The sequence below is a fragment of the Perca fluviatilis genome, chromosome 17 (assembly GCF_010015445.1).
Source record: "Perca fluviatilis chromosome 17, GENO_Pfluv_1.0, whole genome shotgun sequence".
Lineage (NCBI taxonomy): Eukaryota > Metazoa > Chordata > Actinopteri > Perciformes > Percidae > Perca > Perca fluviatilis.
In genome coordinates, this window is record NC_053128.1 from 242,380 (window position 1) to 256,775 (window position 14,396).

The window sequence follows — 14,396 nt, forward strand, 5'->3', positions numbered from 1 at the left end:
CCGAACCCCCGAAATATTGGCCCTAGCCCCCAGCGGCTAAATCCTGGTCAGACCAATAGCTGATGGGTTCCGAGATTAATCATAAGCATACAGTCAGCTTCTGTTCAGTCTTAGTCTTTAGCCAGGCCTTTCTCCACAGCACTGTGTCAGTGCTCTTGCTCCAAAGCTTATTATTTTAATGCAGGGGAACAAAACGCTCTGGGTTGTTTGCATTTCTTTAAACTAATCACATTGGTCTTGGGCGGAGCTAAGCTCTGGACGCAGCGATGGGGGCTCTGCTAAATAGATAGTGGAGATAGCAGAAGGGGAAGAGAGCCTGATCTCCAACATGTCCCTCACACGCTGGAGATCTGTCTGAGAAATGTATTTCTGTGCCACTAGCTTGTATCTGTGCCTGCAGCATATTCATTGTGCATTCAATATCAATGTTTTTAAATGTTGCTAACATCCAATGTGAAGTTAATCTTACTGTATATCAATCTCTCCCAGCAAGAACATAGAATGGGCAGATAAAAAACAGCTGTGGTTGGACATTAGATATCATCAAGTGTGTCACTCAGTACTGTGTTTGGTTTGAATTGCCGTTAGTTCACTCTGGTGGCATGAGATCCACTCAGAGACTGTATAAAAGAAGTGGACGGAGCTTTCCGGTCTGTAAAGTGAAGCCAAAGAAGGTTGATTTAGCTAGCTGATGTTTAACTTTAACACCCCTTCTGTGAACCAAGTGAAATAACCTTTAGTAAGATGTGTAACCTTAACTAACCTGGTTTGACATCCCGAAACACCGCCTATCAGCATATTCACGCAATTTTATAACGTGACGTTATTAAATCCGAGTTCTGCTTTGTGTTGACAAATTTATCAGAAGAACTGATTGAATTGTGGAAAGTCTGTTTAAAAATTTACATTTTAAATAACTGATGATGAGGCAAATAAAGTCAACTGTTTCTTACTATCAACTAGTAACGACTCATTAGCAGACACTTTCGACGAACATGAATCAGCATAAATTGGTACTAAGTTTAGCTCCGTGTAAAGTAATAAACTTGATGATTCCCAGATAACGCTTGCCTGCCTTACGACACAGTGTAAACATTTTTATAAATGCTGATTTATTAAATTGTAGTTCAACAAGTCGAGTGAAACATGATCCTGCATTACGTGGAAGAACGCAGTAATATAGAAAAACTCTCTCTCTTTTTTGTCAGATAACCAATAATGATGCACTGCCATTATTTATGGTTTAGAGATTAGTTAGGCCATCTTTGTCGTCATCTTCCCTTAATATCGTAGTGTATTTTGACATGCTTTATTAATGTTTTATGGTGTTAAAAAAGCTGTGCTTAAGGTCTGGCTAGGTTTAAGTACGTTAGGTTAAGTTAGGTTTTAATTAGGTAAAGATCGTGGTTTGGTTTAAAGTGATTACTTGTACATCCAAATACACTAATAGATTAAGGGCTAAAAAAAACTTTAGGGAGAGTGTGTATTTTCGGTCCTTCGGAACAGTGTGCTTTTGTTACTAGGATAACGGGACGTCAGACTAATGAGCTTTCGGTCCAATGGGACATTTCTCTAACTATTGGGGTTTCAGAATAATGGCCCTTCGGACCAGTGGAATGGCAACAACCAAGCTAAGTAGCTAGTGCTAGAGTTTGCTGATCATTTACTTCCAGCGTCTCATCCAAATATGGTCACTTCTGGCTCCAAAAAAACAAGTTGGTGGCGGCTAAAATGTCAAACTCGAGGCTTGAAAACGGCAGTCCACAAAACAATGGGTGACATCATGGATGCTACGTCCACTTCTTTTATAACGCCTATGGATATACTAAACATTTCTACTAAGGAAAATGTTAACCTGATGAGCCTGAGACTGACTGTGACAATGTGTGACAAACAGGGGCCGCATGTACGCAACACTGGGCCCCAACTGGAGGGTCCCGCTTCGCAACTCCCCCCGGAGCCGCAGCTATGTTTACAGGTACAGTGAACTGTGGGAAAGTCATTATGACTTTAAATAAGAACAAACTCATCTTTATGGAGTAATAGAAGTTTGATTGTTTATCTCACCTCATCCCTTCACCTCATACTTGGTGGAAGTCAGGTGTCTTTTTCTTTACTTTTGTTATTGGGGTTCTGGCAGTCAATACATATATTTCAGTTCCATATATGGTTAGAGCCATATATGGAACTGAGAACCATACATAATACTAAATAAGACAGAGCAAGACAGAGACAAAACAATGATAAATCAAGACAAAACGCACACTCCGCCAGGTGGCCATAACTACATTCAAATTGCTAGAATATGCTGTAGTCAGTTCCCATGTTGTTAATTGGGCAAAGACAAAGTTCAGTCCAGTGGGGCCCACTGTGTCCAAAACGGGTTGCCATATATCCTGATGAATCCCTCAACATTGTCATGAAGCGAAGGGTGTAAGTCAGTTTTTCCAGAGATACTGCTCATACCAATCATCAAGCGCAAGAGTGTTCTTAGAGATCCAGAAATTGAGAATAGTCTTCCCTGCTATGTATAAGAGAATTCCAATCAATATAGCATTGTAGGCATTATTTGCACTTGAGGTGACAGTTTCAAATTATATCTAACCAAGGTAAACATTTAATCCTTCAAATCTCCCCAAAACATTTGTATCCTTACACATTTCCAAAACATATGTAGCTATGTGCCCATTTCTGTATCACATGTAGGGCATTTAGGAGAGCCCAGACCAGCCCTGCCCCTTAATGGTGGTGTAAAATGAAGTCTATGTAATATTTATGGCCGGAGCACCGACAGCGGCGAAGACCCTATTGAAACTGAAGGAATTCTTCCTTCCCTTTCCTTTCCTTTCCTTTCTTCCGGCAAATGAATTGCATTTTTGAGGGGCTTAACATATTCAAAAACTCACCAAATTTGGCGGTCGCATCAAGTCTGGTGAAACTTTACGTATTTTAAGATTCCGGGCATAGGCACACAAAAATGGCTCGCTAGCGCCCCCTGCAGTACGTTTAACATAGACTCCCGAAACTTGGTACACATATGTAACATCTCAAGTCGTACAAAAAATTTTATTGGAGCCATACCCTAAACCCAACAGGAAGTCTGCCATGTTGAATTGAAAGTTCGAAATTAGTGCGATTTTGGCCATTTCCACGTTGTACTTTAACTAACTCCTCCTAGAGATTTCATCCGATCAACTTCAAATTTGGTCTGTGCCATCTTAAGACGTTAAAGATGAAAAGTTATTAAAAGAAAAACTTTCCGTGGCGTGGCCGTGGCCGTGGCCGTGGCGGGGCAGCCATTTTATGCATTTCGCCATCGAAACAGGAAGTGGGTGTAACTTGAGTGTACATTCTTCAATTGGCTCGAAACTTTTCATGATTCATAAGACTAAGGACATTTACTTTCATAACATTTGAAGCGTTTAAGGTAGAGTTTTGTGTGACGTATCATTGAACTTAGCAGAGAGTTCCTTACTCATTGGTGATGGTTTGGCCTGCCCCCTATGCTTAAGCTGCGCCCCCTTTAATAACTAATGACCCGTTTCTTGTACATTATTGTGTGAGGTATCATTGAACTCAACAGAGAGTTCCATTTTTATTGGTCATGGTTTGGCCCGCCCCCTATGCTGTAGCCACGCCCCCTTCCACAGCTAATGAACTGTATGACGTAGAGTCTTGTGTGAGGTATCATTGAACTCAGAAGGGGGTTCCCTTTTCATTGGTGACGATTTGCAGTGTCTGAGTGAGCAAATGCACGGTCGCAAGAAGCAGCGTCCGCCAGTAACCCCGACGCGCGCAGAGGAGCGTGGGCCCGTCCATAGCTGCTTGCAGCTTTAATTTATGATTGTTGCCCATACATCCTCTTCTATCTGACAGTCTATATCTGTCATTGCTTTCGGATGTGGTCAGTAGAATAATTAGAGTTTAGGCCTAAAGTTTCATAAACATGAGAGATAAATCTTCTCAGTATGGATTGTTTAGGAATGTGTTCTAAGAAAGACTCATTTTGAGCATGTATGTTTTTTTATATTAAATGTCGTATTTTCAGATTGTGATAGAAATGAGACTGAGAATATTTACATTTTAAGCCCTCAAATGAGTTCGTTGTTCCTCCTTCATAAATTTTAGCAAGCTGGTCCAGGCCCTTCTGCCAAAGTTTCACGTTTCATTTTTTTCTCGGCTTCCTGGAATAACATTTGGCTGTGGGCTGTACATAAATATAAATTACACAAAACTAAAAAAAACTATGTACATAGCTCAAAGCTTGGCAAATGTGTTGTTTTTGTAATTTGGGTGAACTGACCCTTTAATTACAATCACAGTCGGAAACAGGATTTGAAATATACTATGAAACAAGAAAAGTGAAAACGGTCTAAAAGCCAAAAGCTGGCAGGATACTTTCAGAATAAAAACTTTAGAGGACTGCTTGATTGGAACAGTCAGACATTTTGAGAAATAAGCTCGCTTGTCGTCTTTCCTAGAATCAGATGCTAACTGCTAGAACCTTCAAGGATGCCTCAATCTAAAATTGTTTATTTCCATGTATATCCAAAATACTATCGTTCATATTCTTGCAGGAAAACAGTCACATCACCTTTAGGGCACACCTTAGCCCTAGATGTGTTAGTGCAGGACTCCTGGGGGGATTCTTGACAAATAGCATCTAGCAAATAGCACGTTAACACGTTTGCTGTCATTATCATACACTGTTTTGTGATCACACCATAATCTACTCATTCCACTTTGCTCATATTGCATTTGTTTTACAAAAGTGATATGGATACCCAGAGTCTGGACTATCGTCACGGCAAATATGGCATCATCATAACAGAGATCATGTGGCCACACCCTCACATCTTGTGACTGCATTGAAATTTGGTCCATTAAGGCTGATGTCAGTGGAGAACTTGCTTACCCTTTCATTGCTGAACATAGTTAACGCATTTTCTGCTGTCAAACCCTATAGTAGTACACTATGTGATTCGCAAAAATAAGAAAAATATACTACAACCAAGTGGCCCAGTGCTTTGTCAAGAACTACTTTTTAAGCATAAATCAGTGCAGGGACACCTAACGGACAAGTCCACCTTCTATACTAATGAAAACCTGCATACTGCAGAGCCACCACAGAGCAGCATATTGTGTCACTCTCTGAACTCTGAGTACTTGGCAGGAATCTGTTTCACTTACTTGCTATGTTTTGTGTCTGGATCCCCCCTTGCATCTCTTCTCCGCTTCCCAACACCCTTAGCTCCTCTGCTGCCAACTCCTGCTATGGATGCAGTGAGGCCGGCAGTGTGGCTATTGAAGGACCCCTGCGAAGGAAAACGCTGCTGAAGGAGGGACGGAAGCCCAAGGTACAGAGATCTTTGATATGACTCTGTTTTCCTCAAATACAGCTGACCATGTCAGCAAATTGAAAAGGAGTTATCTGACGAGAGTGAGTGAGACGTTTCAGCATACCCATTTCTTTGCTGTGTTGCAGTTATCATCGTGGAGCAGATTTTGGATCATTCTGTCTGGATCGACACTGACATTCTATGGGGCCAAAGCACTGAGGGCCTCTGAGAGGAAACATGTGAGTTTGATGCTTAAATAACTGAATGTGTGATAAACAGTGAAATGTTTTAACTCAATGCTGCTTTCAGTCTGAACACTGCTAACATATTGTCCACATTGGAAGGATCAGTGCTGGACAAACATAAAGTTAATAAAGGTGGAGCTACAACTGTGCATCATAATATACAGTAGCCTCCGGTGAAGGAAGTTATTTAGAGCCATGGCTACACTACAACAATCTCAGTGTGTCGAACATTATCATGCTTTAATTATACACCCCATAGTAGTTGTGTTTCCACTCATTCAGTGATTCAGAGTGAATGTCACTGTTGAAAAGGAGAAGCTTGCTGTCTAGCCATTCAATTTGTTTTCCATCAAAATATAGAATTTTGCAAAAACTACATTATTAGAATGTTTTTGATAATGCTGTAGTAAACGTGTGCAGTAACAAGACGTGTTTATAATGTGTAAAGGAAACCCGATCTTTCCCTCACCTTAACCAAAGTGCTTTTGTTGACTAAACACAACCACAGATGGGATGTGTACCCAGGACTCTGGAGTCAAAGACCACGTTCCCGCGAAAAAACTTATGCCTGTGTCCAGGCAGCAATTACGTTTGCCAGCACAGCGTAATTGAGAAATCAGTTTAGTTTATATATGCTGCTTTGTGGAGGGGATGACTGCCAAACCAGACGTTGTTGTGTTTAGCATGCAATGACAATAAAGCATCTTATATTAACTTATATATCAAGTCATGTCTTGCAGACAGAGTTGCTTTGCTAGATGTAAAAAATAGACAGTTGCTTTAACTTGCTTCATGTTGTCTTAACTATCAACCGTCACTGACTTGATGGAGAAAACAGCTGACCAATGACATGTCTTGTGTTGTCTTTTCCTTGTCTCCATAGCCTGATCTCTAGTTACTTTTTTAACTCTCATGCCCTCCTCGGCCATTTTTGTAAATTTTTCTTAAGGTTTTTTTTTCATTTTGTGATCATTTTTGCTGTGTTACTGCTTATGGCATGAAATTTTGTAGGAACCTTTCTTTTCAGTCAAATTTTTTAAATCCAGTGTTTTTTACTCTTACATGTCTTTTATACTTAAATGATTCATTTTGTACCCTCTGGACACCTTCGAGGGGAAAAATGTCCATGCACACAAAAACTGTTATTAAATCATCATATCAATATTTTTTTCTGCTTCTTTTTCATAAATCACTTAAACAACTTCTAACCTAATCAAAACCACCAGACATTCAATCATTTTCAGGATTTTAACCGTTTAAATGCCAGTTTATGTATTTGAAGTGCCTGTGGGATGTCCATAGTGGGAGACCAGTCTTCAGGGCCACCATGTCCCACAAACCATTTGAAATGATAAGCGCCAGTTTACAGCGCATGCAGGAGACAATGTTTTTATTCAAGCACGTCTTCAAAGACACATGAAATGCATCCTTCAAAAGATGCCTTTTTTCAGCCCTAAAATGATCATTGCTTGATTACACATTTACACACACACACACACACACACACACACACACACACACACACACACACACACACACACACACACACACACATAATATAACTGGTAAAAATACAATGACTTCATGCATCGGCCTACAAGGGCAAAATGGTTGAATCTGGTGAAATACTGTAAAAATGTCAAATATGACTAGTTTTCTTCCAAATGAAATGCTGACATTACAGAATGCATGGTTTTATACTGTAAAGGCAGTGAGATCAAAACATGTGGTTATAATGGAAGTCTTTTTTTTTTGCCTCGAAGGTGTCCAAAGGGAGTATCTGGAACTACATAAAAAGTACTAATGCAATCAAATTAATTTTGTTCATATTCTTTGACATGTCAAAGTAGGGCTGGGCGATAAAACGATAACGATATGTATCGCGATAGACACATAATCAATATGAATAGAAAATGCGTTCGATAAAACGTTCGATAACTTGTTTTTTATAAATATTGTTTTTTTCTTCTTCGGAAGAAACCAGAAGTTGCAAAGCAAGTTTGGTTGCATGAACAAAGGCACTCACTCTCTGGTAACCTAGCAACGTAGGGAGTGACACTCTAACAGCCAATCATGTAACAGTATCATGTTTGGTTGCGCCACATCGCTGTCTCGTGTTGGATTCTACAATAACAGAACCGGCGGCGTGGAGCGATAAGTGGAAAGTGAGTGCCGCAGCGAGCGAGGAAATTGTTGATAAAACAGGAAAAGTCAGTATGGCAGTTTTGGGGATTTTATAAGTCTGACCGTTGTCCCCACCAACACTACCGCAAACTTGTTTTACCACCTTAGCCGCGCTCACATTTTGGAGCAAAGCCGAATTCACCAGCAACGTCCAACAACATCTGCAGCTGCTACACCACACAAGCAGCAGACCGCCATGGAGAGGTACTCTGCATCAGCGCCTTACTAAACGCTACAAGAAGCAGACCGCCATGGAGAGGTACTCTGCATCAGCGCCTTACTAAACGCTACAAGCAGCAGACCGCCATGGAGAGGTACTCTGCATCAGCGCCTTACTAAACGCTACAAGAAGCAGACCGCCATGGAGAGGTACTCTGCATCAGCGCCTTACTAAACGCTACAAGCAGCAGACCACCATGGAGAGGTACTCTGCATCAGCGCCTTACTAAACGCTACAAAAGCAGACCGCCATGGAGAGGTACTCTGCATCAGCGCCTTACTAAACGCTACAAGCAGCAGACCACCATGGAGAGGTAAAAAAAAAAAAAAAAAAAACCCCCCAAAAAATACTTTAAAAACGTTTATCTAAACGCTACAAAGAAATAACGGAGGCAGACGTGCTGAGCACAGTCCAGAAGCCAGGTTACCAACCTAGCACTAAACCTGCAGAAAATAGTTCTTCTCAGGTTTCTCTATGTTTATATTTAACACTTTGCACCATTTTATTACACCTTATTAAGCAGTTCTTACTTATTCTTTCTTCACTGTGATTTTAGACTTATGTTTACATTTTAATTATTTGAGTGATTTCCATGGTTGTGTTGACATTTCTGCTTTTATAACTGAGGGGATTATAATCAGAGGAAGGTTAAGTTTAAAATAAAAATGTTTAAATGTAATATATTTTTCTCCTGGTCCTTATTTTAAATAGGTCATAAAAAATATCAATAATTATCGATATCGACCGATATGAAACACTTATATCGTGATACAGTTTTTAGCCATATCGCCCAGCCCTATGTCAAAGCCTCTAATCACCACCAAAGCCCCATTCCCCTACGATTTATTTTATGGAAAATAATTAATGTTCTGTTGGGTTTTTGATAAATAATAATTGCTTTAAAGAATTAAACTGGCATTTAAAGGGTTAAATCCTAAAAACCTATTGAATGTTTGGTAGTTTTGAGCAATTTAGAAGTTGTTTAAGTGATTTATGAAAGAAAAGCAGAAAACAATATTGATATATGATGATTTAATAACAGTATTTTGGACATTGACATTTTTGCCTCGAAGGTGTCCAAAGGGAGTATATGGCACTATGTAAAAAATACTAATGCAATCAAATTAATTTTGTTGCTTATCTTTGACATAGCCAAGCCTCTAATCTCCACCAAAGCCCCATCTACATATTATTCATTATATGGAGAAAAAAAATCATTTTTTGTGTTTTTTTTTTTATAATAAATGAAATACTTCAAATAAATAAACTGGCATTTAAAGGGTTAAAATCCTGAAAATAATTGAATGTTTGGTGGTTTTGATTAGGTTAGAAGTTGTTTAAGTGATTTATGAAAAATAAGCAGAAATATTGAAAAAAGAAAAATTATATATGATGATTTAATAACAGTTTTTGAGTGCGTGGACATTTTTGCCTCAAAGGTGTCCAGAGTTATTTTTTTTAAGGAGGGCATGAGGGTTAAAGAGATGCACATAGTCACGGTGTAGCTGTGTTCTATGTCCATAGGCTCCAATCACAGCCATTAGTTTGGACCTGTTTGCTGTGAATGTGAGCTGCTGTATTCCTGTGTGTGCCACAGTATAAGGCCAACCCCTGCAAGAAGGTGTGTGTGACGGGATGGATGGTGGTGCTGCCAGATGACCCAGCCAGACCCAACATCTTCCAGCTCAATGACCCAGACAAAGGTCAGCTTCACACTCCGTTCTCTGTTTTCTTTTGTTGTCTCTCATTTAAATTCAGATAATCACACAAAGCAATGTGTGGTACTTCACAGGCAATGTTTACAAGTTCCAGACAGGATCCAGGTTTTCAGCGATCATCTGGCACAAAAACCTGGAAGAGGCTTGTAGGAGCAGCAGACCCCAGGTATGTTCAGCACACACACTCCCCAATCTGTGTGGACCATGAGTGAGTTTTGGTCAGATTTTTTCCTGAGACAGATGGATAGAAATGGGAATATACAGTATATGATATAGAAGAGTTATAACCATAAATACTGAACCATCCTCAGAAGCAGGGAGACACGAACCAAGACCAAGACTTTCCACCACCTGTTTCACCACTGTGTACCATTACAAATAGATTCAAAATTAGATTTGTATTTAAAAGCATCAGCCATGTTTCTTGCTTTAAATACTTCCTGAATCAATTTACAAATATGGCCATAATGTTACCATCATGGGTCAAAGGTGTACTGTATGATGGGATCATCAAGGAGAGCCAGCAGTGTTTCCCTCAGGAAGACATTGTATCAGTTTGGGCTAAATAAAATAAAACACTGCAGAGTTGGGTTAAAGTTCTTTGTGAGTGGACTACTCACAAAGAACTTTAACCCAACTCTGCAGTGTTTTATTTTTCAGCCCCCGACTTTACTGTTTTGGTTGAGTCTCGGCACTCTCATCCACCTCATTTTCAGCAGCTGCAGCAGCTGTTTTCAATGATGAACCCACTGAGCACTACCTGCTACTAACAGCTAGTGAACACAGTGGCGCATTTAGCAACCTGAGAGTCAGAGCATTGGACTGACATTCATCACGTCACCAAACACATGACTCCAAATGAATGTTAATGTTCTTTTATATCTGCTAAATATATACAGTAAATAGGTTTGATAACACGTTCATAACAACTTTAGAAGGTGATAATATATAAATATAAATATCTATAAAAATCAATCAATTAAAATTGGGTTAAAACATATACAGACACAGAATAGCCTTTTGGCTTTTGTTCATTTTTGGCGGAGCCAGCAGCTTTCCCCGTTTTTAACCCTCATGCCCTCCTTAAAAAAACTAACTCTGGACACCTTCGAGGCAAAAATGTCCACGCACACAAAAACTGATATTAAATCATCATATATCAATATTGTTTTCTGCTTTTTTTTCATAAATCACTTTAACAACTTCTGACTTGCTCAAAACTACCAAACATTCAATATTATTTTAGGATTTTAACCCTTTAAATGCCAGTTTAATTCTTTAAAGTAATTATTATTTATCAGGGTGTCCGCGGGGTTTTAAAAAGTATTAAAAGGTAGTAAATCAAATTAGTAAAAATTAAGGCCATTAAAAGGTATTAAATGGTATTAATCGCCATTTTACGAGGTATTCATTTTTTAATGACTTTTTTGCAAACTATGAGTTGTCCATTTGTTTTATTATGTCTATTTAAGTTAATCTTGTAAAGTTTGTGTGATATTATATCCTATCCCGCATTGGGTGATAGCCTATTTTAGCCCGACAATCCAGACCCACATCAAGGTGTAGGGTCTGGGTTCACACCATTGGCAGGGCTCAATCCGAGGGGCGGGATAAACGGTTGTCTTTCAAATTCCCTCTGCATGCTACAACCAGGCAGAGCAACGAAGAAGATAGCGGAGCTAGTTGATAGATTACACTTTTGCGTATCGGGTCGGCAAAACTCCGAACACATCTTCCTTTTTTAAGAATGATTTCTTGTTCTTTTCACAAAGAAAAGCTTAACTCCAAGTCTTCCAGAGTCGCGGCCAAAGCCGATTCCAAAGACCGCTGTTAGCCAACAGCAGAAGCTCTGCTTTGTTTTCAAGTTGTTTGTATCCCACAAAGATGAACCGAGATCCTGAGTGTTGCATCACACAGAGGAAGAGTATAGTGCAAACATTCCTCCAGGGCAAGCAGTTGGCATCTCTGCTGGTAAGAAAATATTGTATAGGGACAGTAGAAGTGGATAGGTTATTCAGATTGATTAAGGACATAGTGGTCTCAGTGTGCAAGGTGGTTTTGTGCGTTCTCTTAACAGTGTGGAAGTGTCATTGCTTTTACATAAATAATTTATTTGAACAAGTTCTGAAAAGCTCTACTGTGTCCTCCTAGCTCTCGATGTAGATGCTGTGATGGCTGACAGTGTTTCCTCTAGAATGGTTTTCAGTAGCGGGGGTGGGGGTGTTGAACGTCAAAAAGTAACCTAACCTGAAAACAGCGTGTAGATTCTTTTTAGCATCTCACATTAGCTACAATTTCAGTCACTATGACCACTACTACTACGGTCAGAAACATTGATTGTGCCAAAATATGAACAATAACGTCGCTGTCAATGGGCTTATCTGCTAATGTTAGCTACCAACCGTTAGCTTAACCATCCAGCAAATAGACTGTGCCGTTACTTGAAACCGGTGATTAACGTCGTCGCTCATTTTAACACAGTTTAACAACAAAACAAAACGCTGAGTGGACATTACTAGCTACGTTTTTCATGTTGGTTTGAGCAGTATGCACCCCTAGTTGGGAATAAAAAGCAATTCAATTGAAGCACTTACCATGACATCACAGGTTTACTTAGTTTTAAATGGTTAGAATGACATGCATGTCTGTATGTATGTATGTCTGTTTTCTTGTATTTCACTTGCCTCATGGAATATTTTCTATGTGTACTCATTTGCGTGTCTGTACATACAGAAGAAGGTTCACTTAGTTTGAAGTGGTTATAATGGCATCAGTGAATGCTTGTTTCTTTGAACTGCTTTAATTTATAATTTTATATAATCTATTAATTTTATTGTAAAGGTGAAATGAATGCAAGATGGGTTAGGGTTGCAAGATGTATACAAAGTCAGTGAGTCTAATCTATTGTGTTGACTTTCACTATCTGCGTTGTTCTATTGGCCTAGAGGGTGTATTTTTTTTAAAAATAAATCTCAAACTCTGTTTAATGGTTAGAAAACGTGTTGCCGTATAAACCTGCAACTTAATGGCGTGTTGGTTTTAAAAAATATTGAGAAGGTATTAAAAATGGTATTAAAAGGTATTGAATTTGTCTCTAGGATACCCTGTTTATGAAAAACCCAACAGATCATTAATTATTTTCCATAAAATAAATCGTAGGGGAATGGGGCTTTGGTGGGGATTAGAGGCTTGGATATATCAAAGATTATGAACAAAATTAATTTGATTGCATTAGTACTTTTTATGTAGTTCCAGATACTCCCTCTGGACACCTTCGAGGCAAAAATGCCCCCATTAACTTCCATTATAACCACATGTTTTGATCTCACTGACTTTACAGTATAAAACCATGCATTCTGTAATGTCAGCATTTGGGGGCTGAAAAAAGGCATCTTTTGAAGGATGCATTTCATGTGTCTTTGAAGACGTGCTTGAATAAAAACATTGTCTCCTGCATTTGCTGTAAACTGGTGCTTATCATTTCAAATGGTTTGTGGGACATGGTGGCCCTGAAGACTGGTCTCCCACTATGGACATCCCACAGGCTCCGGGTGGATTCCCCTTTGGACCGGTACACACCAGCCAAGTGTGAAGTCCCATGTATGTTAAAATCTCTTGAGCATCCACATCACTCCATCCTGAGATTGAACACCTCCCGTGTAGGTTTGTCATTTCCTGAATCAGCTGGATCAAGTCAAGAGTGAAGAAAAGGTGGAAAGAGGATGCCACATCATGGATTCTTGATATGGCATATCTCGTGGGCTCTGGCATCATGCCGGTCGGTGCTTGAATGTTGCGCAGCGTCTCAGTATTAGATGGAGACCAGACTTGCCAATTCTTCACTGTCCATTCAATGTTAGGATGGACAGGATCTTCAGAGTCCTCTCCACTTTCAGAGGAAGGTTAGAGGCACTCACAGAGTTGGAGGACACCAGTGACCATTTTGTCAGACTCCAGAAACTTGTGTCATCTTCAGATGAGTCCTGCAGTTGGCTGGAAGATAAAGGCTCCTTCTCTCTGCTCCAGGTCTTTCTCCTTCTCTAGAGCCAGGTGCATCAACACACTAATAGTTGTTTCTGTTTACAACAAATGCAGGAGACAATGTTTTTATTCAAGCACGTCTTCAAAGACACATGAAATGCATCCTTCAAAAGAAGCCCTTTTTTCACCCAGATTTACACAAACTCTCTCTCACACACAGACATGCATGCACGCACACACACACACACACACACACACACACACACACACACCCATACACACACACACACACACATACATATACACACACATACACACACACACACCACACAGCTCCATGATATAACTGGTAAAAATACAATGACTTCATGCATCGGCCTACAAGGGCAAAATGGTTGAATCTGGTGAAATATTGTAAAAATGTCAAATATTACCACTTTTGTTCAAAATGAAATGCTGACATTACAGAATGTGGTTATAATGGAAGTCAATGGGGGCATTTTTGCCTCGAAGGTGTCCTGTTTTCTTTTTATAAATAATGACATACTTCAAATACATAAACTGGCATTTAAAGGGTTAAAATCCTGAAAATGATTGAATGTCTGTGGTTTTGATTAGGTTAGAAGTTAAGTGATTTATGAAAAAAAGCAGAAAAAAATATTGATATATGATGATTTAATAACAGTTTTTGTGCGTGTGGACATTTTTG

The 14,396-nt window shown here is 39.4% G+C and overlaps 1 protein-coding gene across 2 annotated transcripts in view; it reads left to right on the plus strand.

Moving 5' to 3' along the window:
• Positions 1-14,396, plus strand: part of LOC120546081 (ras-specific guanine nucleotide-releasing factor RalGPS1-like) — a 199,585-nt gene that overhangs the window by 182,421 nt on the left and 2,768 nt on the right. The window contains exons 15-19 of one of the 2 annotated variants that reach the window (XM_039780849.1): positions 1,898-1,978; positions 5,252-5,357; positions 5,486-5,578; positions 9,586-9,691; positions 9,781-9,872. In XM_039780849.1, coding sequence (XP_039636783.1) covers positions 1,898-1,978; positions 5,252-5,357; positions 5,486-5,578; positions 9,586-9,691; positions 9,781-9,872 — 478 coding nt within the window. The remainder of the gene's footprint in view (positions 1-1,897; positions 1,979-5,251; positions 5,358-5,485; positions 5,579-9,585; positions 9,692-9,780; positions 9,873-14,396) is intronic. The other variant, XM_039780850.1, reaches the window with a different exon arrangement.